Consider the following 11,687-nt stretch of genomic DNA (forward strand, 5'->3'; position numbering starts at 1 on the left):
CCATCTATTGATATCACCTCCATCAAGGAGGTCGTGTGATCACACGTGTTTGTTGTTGGCAGGATATCTCAAAAGCAGAGCGGAGTTTTTGAAATGTTTTTCTAAAGCAAATTTTAGTTTGTGGAAAGACAACAATAAAAGCCTGCAATTTCTTTTAAAGCTACGGTACAGAGCGTTAATCTCATCTACTGGCAGAGACAGGTGTTCCAAACAACTGTCCACACGTGCTTAGAGATCTTGAGTTAGAACCATGTAAGAACTGCTGTAGAAGGTCCGCCAATGACCCGCCTTTGCTTCTTACACAGACCCTGATGAACGCAGCATAATTCTGAGAGTGTGCTTTCAGATAGCAACACAGGCTCCCTGGCTCAGACGCGTAGTGACGTTAAACCATGATAATAATAATTTTCATTTAATGGAATGAATAAAATGCATCAAAGGGATCTAATGAAGGATATTTATTATGTAAAATGTCATTTAAATTGACCTAGAACAGTGTGCAGTGAACTGCTTCGAAAAAAATTGTTTTTGCAAAATTACAGTTCAAAATAAAAACTGGAAAATCCAAACAGTCTAAAATGTACTAAGGGGAAAAAAAACAGTCTAGCTGACGGAAAGAGGGTGAGGTTGGTGTGTCATAAGACTCCATGTGCGAGCCCAGATGTGTTGATTTGGAACTGTACGGTGCTGGTGGTCAATCGTACCTCATCAGGAACTAGGCATCTTAAAACCAGTCCTACAGAGGTGAGTCCTGAATCCTCACCGACTGCTGAAGTCCCTTCTAATGTGTCTGAACCTGCTCATCTCTCAGCCTGCTGCAGTCTCTCTGCCCCCTCTATTTCTCTCTCCACATCCAGCAAACCTGTCCTCAGGTACTTCATGGGCTTTTTAACTTGTAGTGACCTGGTGAGAAATGAGTCTTGTCCCGTGTAAGACCACACGTCTGTAGCTGCCGGCTCAACTTTTCCAGCAGTGGTCAGTCTTTAAGCGTCCCTGTAATGTAGTGATCAATCTTGTCTCCAACTCTTGGTGCCTGGGCATCTCGGAGCTTGTAGTCTCCCCAATTTGCGCTCATCTTGTTGTTAAGCTGGATGTTGGGTCAAAGGATGCTGGTGAGCTGGTTGCTTGTGGTGAAATGCCATTTCTTCCCCCTGAGACGTGTTCCATTCAAGTATGACAGCCCTGACCCACCAGCCCACGCTGTCCCATTTACAGGGACGTCGCTCCCTCCTGGCTCCACCTCTGACGCGGCTCTGACTCTGCCTCCACAGGAGGGTTATTAGCAGGGCAATTCAAATTCCCCACCTCATGTCCATGCAGTTTACATGGAACTGTGATTAACGCGTTAAACCCACATTCAAACCAACGTTGAACAGGCTGTGTACAAGGGGCAATGGGCTCTGTTGGTCATCTACTGCATCCTTACTGTTGCAGCTGTAAAACAGTGAATAAATTCTTTCTACTTCCACGCAACTTCTGCAAAATGACTCATTCCACTATCAGGATTTGATCCTTTTGATCAAATAACATCTGTAAAGGGTAATAAAGCAGCGCTGTTTAGTGTAAATCTCTGGTGCACTTGTTCTGCTCATTATTATACGCACATACGCGTCCTCTCTGCTGCACAGGAAGGTCACCACAGGCACAAACACCATAAATATAAAGAGATTTACCTGGCAGGGATAAACTCAATGAGAACTCACCTGGCGATAGCTTGAATGTAAATGTTTTAAGGAAAATATAATGCACTATATTTTACAAAGGTTTTAGTGATTTTCAATTTAATAAGATGCTACTTTAGCAGGTTATGAGGAAGATATTTGATTATCTACAGGCTCCATTTGAGCTACCCCCTTCAGTAGTTCAGTCAAAATGTATACCATATTTTTAACTTTTCAAAACATTAAATAAAAAGCACAAATAGCTTAAAGAAAATTACATAAAAGAGAGATTCCTTTTTGCATATCACTGCCATGTGTAGCTTCAAAGTAAAAGCCAGGTATGAATTGATAGAGAGCAAGACTGATAGGAGAGTAAATGCTGGGCTTATATATGTATCCTGCTTACTTGTTGTGGGCTTCTTTTGTCCTCCAAACAATCAAATTTGGGCAGGCAATCATGGGACGTCCTCACCTTTACTGGCATACAAACAAAAATGACCGTCACTTATCTGTCTTTTTAAATGCCGGCCAGCCACAATGAACTCGCGTTCATTACTTCCACTCAGTTCCACATGCTGACCTTTGTGCATTTATTCACTGCTATCCGAATAGTTAAGACCCTTTATCATGTGGTTTCAAATGTTCTAGACAGGATATTGCTGGAGCCAGAGCTGTTACGTACTGTGAGTCTGCTGTTCGTGACAGTTGGCATGTTTACTCGCTGCCTGCCAGCAGATTTTGCCAGCCGAGCCTATTTGAGTCCCACCCATCACAAAAAGCCACTCATGTACAGAGAAAGCAACAATGTCACAATGAAGAAATTAAACTCGTGTCCAAAATGATCTTCAACGCTCATTACGAAATAACCATGTAGAGTTTATAGCTACAGTAGTTGATGTAGGTATTGCTATTTTAGAATTAAACGTGTAGCCAGAACTACTCTCCTGACAGGGCGCAGTGATTGGACGCAGCACCTCTAAAATTCAGCCAACTGCTGCTTCGAATCATGGCTGTTTGTAAAAGAGGATGAGGAGGATTACTTCTGGATAAACTAACACCCTGAACATGTTCGTGCCAAGATACACAGAGGACAAAGTACAGGTTTTGGAAGCTGAGTGAGCAAGGCAGACTAAGGATGCGGTTCCCACCCACTTCCATTTATTGCGCTGAGCTAAGTAGCAGTCAGCTGGTCTCTGTGGGTCTTAGCTTCCTAATCCAGGACAGAGGAGAGGGGGATATCCTCTTGCCTGGCACTGGGAATACAGAAATTAAGTTCCTTTTCCAAAAAGTGCCATAATTTGTGATGAAACTTACTGTGCTCCTGTAGTTTATTCTTTAATACGTTTGAATAGCATGAACAACCTTAAAGACACTTCATGCAAATCCGTGGTTTCCAACCATTTTGTTAAATGTCAGCAGCCAAAAAGGTTTATTGAATACAACGTGTCACCATGATCAATGATTAGAGAAGAAGCCAAGCAACTTAGACACTTTTTACTTCTTTGTTCTTTTGTCCCCTGTGAATCTATCAGACTGATCTGGCGTCAGCAACACAACATGCCGCTTACACATTGGTGCACCAGAATTAATAAACTAATGATGTCATCCAGTCAGACACCAGTAACAGGGACCAAACCAATACTTTTATTTTCATGCTTTATCACGCTATCAATATAGAATTATGTAGGACTTCCATGCAGAGCTTTATTGAAACAAAGTATTTTTATATTGTTGTACTGGTACATTGAATAAAGGATCTGAATTCTTCCTGCATCACTGATGCAAGCAGATGGGGAAGAAAGCTAAGAGCCCCATCCACAACACATGAATGCAAGCCCACAAAAGGACACATAAACCTCAACGCACAGACACAATAGCACACGTCAGACCCTCCAAACCTCCCGCTTATACCTCTCTCTCTCTCTCTCTCTCTCCATCTCTCCCTGACACACACACTAAAGCCGCTGATGACAGTCAAATCCCTAGATGGCGTCATTGCCAGTCAGTGAGTGGGTGTGGTCTTCACCGACTTGTTAAACATACCAGCTTAAATGCTGAAAAGCCACTGCTATTCATCAACAACCCGCTCTTTCTCCTCTGCCTCACTACTGCTCTGGGATTTACAAGGAGGAATCCTGTTTGCTCAAAATCAGAAGGGTAACTTGTTTTCAGCTTTTTTTCTCTTTGTAGCTCTCTCTCTAGATTTCTCACTTTTGCAGACATATTTGAACGTATGGCTTACTTTAAACAACTCTTCCATTTTTTTTCTTTTTTCCCCTCTCCCATCTCCTCACTTGGTGGATACAGTTAGGCTGCTGGAAGTGGACGACTTGTCTTTGCCCGGACAATAATCTTTCGTCAACATGCTTTACAAGAACAAAATAAAGGTGACTCTCCCTTTGTCAGTGCTGATACTGCTGCCAGTCATGCAGCTGTGTGTGGGGGAGCAGCTTGTGGAGGAAGTCATCGTGACAAGTGAGTAGATATGGACGACTGGAAACAAAAGTAGCACTGCAATTAATAGACAAGAAGGTATGAATCATGTAAAATAGAGAAGAGACAAGTTACTGAGAAAGTGTCTCCTTTGACTCAGCCTGGGTGAAATATCGACAGTAGCACATTCTGTATCCTAGAGGATCAACAAGAGAAAGACAGAAGCTGCAACTGATGATGTTCATGCGTGTAATAAGAAAAACAGTAAGAGCCAAACTTGGAATTTGATGACCTCCCCAAAATCTGCCTGAAAATTAGACTTTGATCTCTCACTGTGATCTCAGTCACACTCTCATCTCATAGCTTTTGAGTTTGTCATCTCAGAAGTTATCCTGTGTTCTGCCTGTCATCTCAGTCCGTCATTCAGACTGTTATCTCAGACCCTAAACTTCAAACGTAGCACTTCACTTTTCCAAGGCACCAGCAGTGCACAAGGCTCCTTTGATTGGCTGAACAGTCGTTAAGTTAATGTAGTCACAGTTACACAAACACACACAGACACACACACACACACGCAGGCACGCCCGCACGCATGCACAGGCACATTCACGCACACATTTCGTCAATACATGGTATGCTAAAATAATAATACAGCAGCTATGCTGCTGAAGGTACTACTACTTCCTGTGCTACAACAGCAGGGCATATAAACTATAACATAAAAGAAACATGCAACAGTGAGAGCAACCGAGTCAGAATCACAACTAACAATCATGAAACTGGCCAAAGAAAACAGTGGCAACTCTGCCCATTTGACTCCATGGCAACTTGAGGAAATGGACATGAAGTTTGCTTGTGTTTTGTTGTTTTTTTATCAACTGCTTTAATCTGATTTCTGAGGAAAACAGAAAAAAAAAACATGACACTGATAGACATGCAAAATGTATTAAAATCTTTTATAAGCAGAATAACTTGCCTAATAATAGTATCAAGTCCAGCAATAAAACAGCTTAACCTTTCATCACATTAAGCTTCTAGTCCTGTGGGGACCTTTAAAGCTCTGTTAAAGGCTGTACTTGAATAACCTATTGGTAAAATGCGGTTTTAGTTGGGTACAATGAGTCAGAGATGTTGGCTGAGGGAGTTTGTTTGCAAGAGAGGAGTTTCATTTGGGTGTTTGGAAAAATGCCAGTGCCAGAAGTTTTAATCGTTTAATAGTTTGAAACACACATTTAATACAGTGGAAAATCTCGTGATTGATTCGCATTCAAGGGCGGGGACACCAAAAATATGATTTACCCTACAGAGGCAGACTGCAACTGGAAATATACTGCTGCTTTATTGCTGGTGAAGAACTTGGATCAGCAAATGTTGACGGAATTTTAATATCGAGTTAAACTGCAGATGTGGTTTTCATTTGTCATCTCACAACTCCTTCAGTTTTTTTCATCCATGCTGAATGTGTGCGTCCTGATCTCCTACACTGTGCCATTAGAGAGTTATTTTAGTTTGTACTGGTGAACAGTGAAAAGTTCAAGATGGTTCCCCCTGACTGCTGCGCTATAGGTGTGATGGGGGGGGGGGGGGGGGGTGCATGGCAGATGTTCATCATGTTAGTCCTGCATGGTTATGATAAATAACTGAAAATATATATTTTTTGCCTATTTGCTTTTTAGCACTGATTTCGACATCGGAGACGAGTTAGTGTGGTCCTCGCCCGTCACGCCTTCATTTTCATTGACTTTCATGTCCTTACACAAGGAAACAAATTAAACCCTATTTTGTTTAACAGGACCACCCAATGCAAGAGCTACAACTATAATGTTTTTGGGGGTTTTTTCAATCACTTTGACTCACTACAATGATTATCACTGAATTTTACCGCTCAAGCTGGAGGGGTAAAACCAGGATTTGCGAACTCTGTTTTTGGTCCGCGAGTATGATGGAAATGCAACAATAAAACTGAACCTAATCTCTCTCCAAATCTCACTCTAAAATCTGTGTTATTATAGGCTTGGTTATAATCGCGGCTAATCAGGGCAATAAAAATGATTTGGCGGTTTAAGACAAATATTAGTTTTAAGGCAGTCTGCTTCTCCAGGGTGCGGCGATTTTATGGTGTTTACAAGGTTTTGGCTGACGTTCGGGATTGAAACACCCAAGTGAAATGACAAATGATCATGACATAACCCAAGTGTAAAAAAACCAAACGAGTCATCCAGGCTGTGGCTGTCCAGTTGGAGTCATTTTATTCTTGTACGTGCATTCAGGGTTATTTCTGTGACACACAAAAAAAACGAACCAGTACTTCATTATCGTCTGTTTAAATATTTGCATTTTCAATGTTTATGTGCGTATTTTTGCCCGTAGAAAAGGTGCCTGTATTAGGTGGCTGGTTTGAGAGGAATGTGGACTCCATTGAGGTGAAGGAGGCTGCGCTTTATGCTTTGAAGATGTACAACGCTCACGCCAAGGGCAGGAAGATGTTCAGGCTGGTCTCCATCACCTCCGCAAAATCTCAGGTTGAGGAACATAAATACACACACACACACACACACACACACACACACACACACACACACACAGACACACGCACACACAGACACACGCACACGCACACACCCCATACTGTGTGATTGTAACATGTCATTGTCCTGTCGTCGTCTCATCAGGTGACCAACATGATCAACTATAAGATTGATGCTGTCCTGGGAAAAACCAAATGTCTCAAGTCTGAAAATCATGAATTGGACAAATGCGCCATGGAGAAAAAGGTAAACGTCATTCTTTAACGCACTATTTCAGCAGTTATTCTGTAGTAAATCTGCTTGTTCAGTACTCGTCCTCTTATGAATGTAATTGAGATCCCCAGGCCTGCGCTATTACCATGATCAGTACATTGAAAAGGAAAACAATAAATCTTAATTTTAACTGAAGAGGGAAGAAAGGACAATACATCCTGATTAACACGAGCTTCAAATCCTGCAATTAAAATGCTACCTGAGTCCCATTTCTCAGATTCTACATCATAGTTGTTTCTCCCTTTTCAGCATCTGAAGTGCCGCTTCATGGTGACTTTAAACCCCCGCAACAACAAACTGGAGCTGCAGTCGCATAAATGTCAGAGTTTTCCGGAGAAGGTCTAATAAACGCGACTTGGCATAATTTGGACATTTTGATTGAACACACTTTTGCAGCTCATGTGTGGCTTGTAATACAACTTTTAACGATGACAAAACACAGTTGATAACATATGTTTTATCAATTTGTACTTTTTTTAATTAAAAAAAAGAGATCATTCATGATTGAGGTGTTGCAAACAGTGGGTTAAGAATTTAAGATTTAAAAAACTATTTTTAAGATGTTAAAATTCACAGCTCTTTACTGGGAAAGTGGGAGGGTGTTGCATTATATAAAACAATGAATAATTAAGGTGCAGGCATTGCTGAGGAAACTTTGAGAAGGCCACTGATGAAGTGTCTTGTGAAAGCAGGGTGCAACACTTTTTTCAAATGTCTGAATGGAATGATGGGAAATGTGTGTTGCGACTTCAAAAGTGTGTATCTGCTCCGCAACAACTGATTGTCATATAATTTTTTATCATGATGATTTAAAAGTTCTAATTCCATATGCATGACATCTATTTGAATTCTTTTTTTTTTTTTACTAAAAATTCTTTCAAATAAATATTTTGGAACAGACGTTGGATGTTTTTCATTGGCTCCTATAACTTGCATTTATATAATTCATTGATCCTGCGGATATCAGTGTCAGACATGTCCTCCCTCTGTCCGATCTGCACAGAGGAATCTGGAATGGGAATGATGGTCTCTGTTCCAAAATCTGATGCAAAGGCAGTCCTGGAAGAAAAAAATAGTTTTTAATTTATTTTTTTTTAATAATTAAATCAGATTAAAACAATAACAATGTCACTGTTATGAAAAATGGTTCTTTGTCCTGTTGCCGTTTCCACACAGAGACACTGAAGTGAATTTGCGGCACTTTATCTTTCATGATCATTTCAGTATCATGTGTCATTGGAAATATAGAGAGTGGAATGTGCTGAAAATGGAGGTTGGTCGTAGATGCAGGGAAAACAATCGTTCATATCAACGGGCGCCACCACAATTAAACAGATGGAACCTTGGAAACAACTTGAGCCTCGTCTGCTGGTCCCGGTTGAGTCAGCCAGCTAACGTGAGCTATTGTTTTCTTGCCGATGTTGAAGCCTTTTCATGTTTTTGCAACATCGTGATGTCACCATGAAGTTGACCTTTAACCTTTTGGGTAAATCGTGTTACCCTACAGCATTTGATTCCGATGTTTGTGCCTAATTTAAAGAAAATCCTTCAAGGAGGTTTTGGGGTGGGAAGAGGACACACAGGCACATGTTGGTGCAGAGGCACAAAAAGCAAATCACTGAAAATGTCACGCCTTGTTATTATAGAAATAAGTACATTACCTTCCATAATGCATAACAGAGGAATAGTCATATGATGTGTTTAGGTTGTTGGTTTCCATTTTAAGGAAGTTGAAGGCAGCTTCTGTAGAATAAAAGATTATACAGCCGTAAAATAGAACGGTGGCTGTTTCCTCACACATCTGGAAGTAGTTTGCACATCTGACCTCAGAGCTCACCTGCTGGAATGTTTTCCCAGTTGATCCTGATATACTGGTCCCTGTCGCTCCTCGTGTGCTCATGGTAGAACCCCAGGGCATGAAGAAGCTCGTGCTGAATGGTCCCGTGATGAAGGCAGCTGTACGCGGACAGAGAAATCACCTGCTCTCCTCCATCCCTGCCAATGGTAGACCAGCACCTGCAGTATAGGGACACGTTTGAGCATTGGTTGGTCGGGCCGATCGTCACCGCTACACCGCACTCACCCAAGCTCGCTCTTAATGTTCAGATAGTCAGACTGGCCGTGATGAGGAACAAAGCGAACGCAGGTTTTCAGGTGGAATGTTTTCATAGCCTTCTCGATGGTCTCCTTTTCACTGCCATCTGCAATGAAAACACGACCATCAACATCAGAATACCTGAGGTGGTCAAATTTTATATTTATTCACGAATACTCAAAACTGACATTGTAATCTCCTTACAAAAGTAATCGCTGATGATGTAGGGTACTTCTACCAGTCCGTTGTCAGTTTTTTTCCATTTGCAGTAGTTATTCTTGCATTTCATGGCATTCCTCTTTTGTGAAATAGCAACATCACCTTCCACCAGATGTTTTACGCCTGTAAAAACGACAATACGCGCACGTGCGTAGCTGAGATTAGGACTCAAACAACTGCGGTGCTGTGGGTAGGTTTCTCTGAGACAATTTACCTGCATTAGCCTGCAGGATTCTTGACGTTATGTCTAAATGGGCAGGCTCCTTCACTCTCAAACCTGAAAATTCACTTGCATTATACAGTGTTCTATGAATCTGTAACGTGTTGTGTTACCACCTGTGACGAGAACACATTTACAAGGTTCACCTTCCTCATGTGGTCCGACCTGCAGAACGACAGGAGAAATTACCATCCACTTTGAACGCGGTCATTTTTTCAGAAATCTTGTGTTCTGAATTTCGTTCCAGGGACGGGTACGAACTAAGCGTGTTCCCTCCCAGGCAACACGCTACAACCGCTGTCGCACATTAGAAGATGTTTTGAAATTGCATTAGGACAAGTGCACATACATTAAATAACACAGGCCGCCTTCTCCCAACCCCGACACATGCCTAATTCAGGAGGCACTGAGCCATACAGAAGTTGTGTTTTAGAGCTCATACCTCCACCAATTCATCCTCAGCCAATCTTTTTCTGAAAATGTAGGATTTTTTTTTCTTTTGCCAAAAATCAACACATTGTTTTTTGCGAAATCATACGGTTAGACAATGAAAAACCTGATCTACTTGGTGGCGGTGAAAATAAAGAAAGAAGTAAAAAACAAAATTAAGCGAGTGAAAGATTTGTGTTGTTGATACGTGGTAGTATTGTGTCTTACCTGGGAGTTGCCTTGTGCTGAAAAACCCAGCAGCAGAGCCGAGACGGCACAGAAGAAGCTCATCTTCCTCGTGTTGAAGATCCGCTGGCTGAAGCAGCAGGGGAGAAGGTGTTTGTTGGCCAGTAGCCACAAAAGTCTCAGTCTTGCTTTTATACAACAGGAAGGAAATCATATTATAAACAGATTTAAAGCCCTTAACCCTAAAACAAACATTTGAAACTCCTTCTGGGAACTCCCTGAACCTTTTCAAGTGGCAGCCAGGTGGCATTTGTTTGAATGAATCTGCCATTGTGACCGCCTCCACATCTGGATCAAACATTTGACTCATTTACTAATCGTAAGGCAGTGCTGGCACATTCCAAGCACCGTATCTGGACAAGCTGTTCAGCATTTGACTGTTAGCACAAGCAACCACACACACTCCCAAAAGCTAACAATACTGTGCAAGCACTGTTCTACACCCAAAGGTTTCACATTTCTTCAGGCTCAATTTAAGAGTTTAGTTTTTATTTATTTTGATGGAAACTGGGCCAGACTTAAGGGTTGGCACACCCATATGCTTTTATGTAGTCCTTTTGTATAATGATGCTTTAGACAAAAGTTTCCTATCAATTTGTGTGACTGCTGTTTGGGGGAGAGCCATATTTGTTAGGGTGTAGACTGCTGGCACAGAACCTAGACTCTAACCTGATCCAACAACCTCAGAAGAAGTCACACAATGGCAGGTTTTGTTGTTTTAAAACATCAGTCGCCGTTACGAGTTGAAATCGCCGCAGCCTGTGTCTCTTCTCCAAATGCAACCAAAAGGATTGCAGAAAAAAAAGGTTCTGTAGCTCATTGACCATCAAATGGAAACTCTATGCTTCAATAAAATAACCAGCTACCATTTATTCTTGTTTCACGATGTCAGAGGAAAATGTGTTTCAGTGGATAATTTGAGGCCGTCTGGTGGTCTGGCACACAATGATAAGCTCTTTGTTACTAAATAGACCAGGCAGCTGTGCTCACTCGACACTACACAATCATTGTGCTATAAAAAACAACACTTTTCTGTTCCTTACCCTTATAAGAAGTAATATTATTCATGTACTGATAATTTGATACATAAGTTGTTATATTACTCTCTTACCATTTTCAGGTATTTGATAACTGCATCTATTCTTCTCCAACTTTGGACTTGCATGTGTGTGAACGCCAACTAAGCGTAGGGTTTAAATAATAGTTCAGTCAATCGAATTCCAAAAAGGGTCCAACTAGAAATTGCATTTGTATTATTTTCTTCTTCGTCTTCTTCGTCGTCCTCCGCTTCATCCGGTGGGTCCGGGTCGCGGGGGCAGCAGTCTCAGCAAGGAAGCCCAGACTGCCCTCTCCCCAGCCACTTCAACCAGCTCTTCCGGGAGGATCCCGAGGCGTTCCCAGGCCAGCCGAGAGATATAATCCCTCCACCGTGTCCTGGGTCGGCCTCGAGGCCTCCTCCCAGTTGGACATGCCTGGAAAACCTCCAGAGGGAGGCGCCCAGGAGGCATCCTCACCAGATGCCCGAACCACCTCAACTGGCTCCTCTAACATGGAGGAGCAGCGGCTCTACTCTGAGCTCTTCC

At 42.0% G+C, this 11,687-nt stretch overlaps 2 protein-coding genes across 2 annotated transcripts; one reads left to right on the plus strand and one right to left on the minus strand.

The window, feature by feature from the left end:
- Nucleotides 1-3,676: 3,676 nt before the first annotated feature.
- On the plus strand, nt 3,677-7,795 carry LOC147244217 (cystatin-C). The gene is made up of 5 exons (XM_086186632.1): nt 3,677-3,818; nt 3,969-4,136; nt 6,465-6,616; nt 6,767-6,868; nt 7,145-7,795. The coding sequence occupies exons 2-5, from the start codon at nt 4,025-4,027 to the stop codon at nt 7,238-7,240; spliced, it is 462 nt and encodes a 153-aa protein (XP_086042758.1). The 5' UTR covers nt 3,677-3,818; nt 3,969-4,024; the 3' UTR covers nt 7,241-7,795.
- Nucleotides 7,796-7,818: 23 nt separating this feature from the next.
- LOC147244218 (hatching enzyme 1.2-like) lies at nt 7,819-11,280 on the minus strand. The gene is made up of 9 exons (XM_086188261.1): nt 11,216-11,280; nt 10,087-10,174; nt 9,576-9,594; nt 9,424-9,486; nt 9,195-9,332; nt 8,979-9,096; nt 8,733-8,911; nt 8,557-8,638; nt 7,819-7,954 (listed from the first exon to the last, which is right to left on the minus strand). The coding sequence occupies exons 2-9, from the start codon at nt 10,147-10,149 to the stop codon at nt 7,819-7,821; spliced, it is 798 nt and encodes a 265-aa protein (XP_086044387.1). The 5' UTR covers nt 10,150-10,174; nt 11,216-11,280.
- Between the last annotated feature and the right edge of the window lie 407 nt (nt 11,281-11,687).

Source organism: Aulostomus chinensis, chromosome 19, assembly GCF_037954235.1.
Source record: "Aulostomus chinensis isolate RoL2024-O1b breed Wild chromosome 19, RoL_Achi_v1.0, whole genome shotgun sequence".
Taxonomy (NCBI): Eukaryota; Metazoa; Chordata; class Actinopteri; order Syngnathiformes; family Aulostomidae; genus Aulostomus; species Aulostomus chinensis.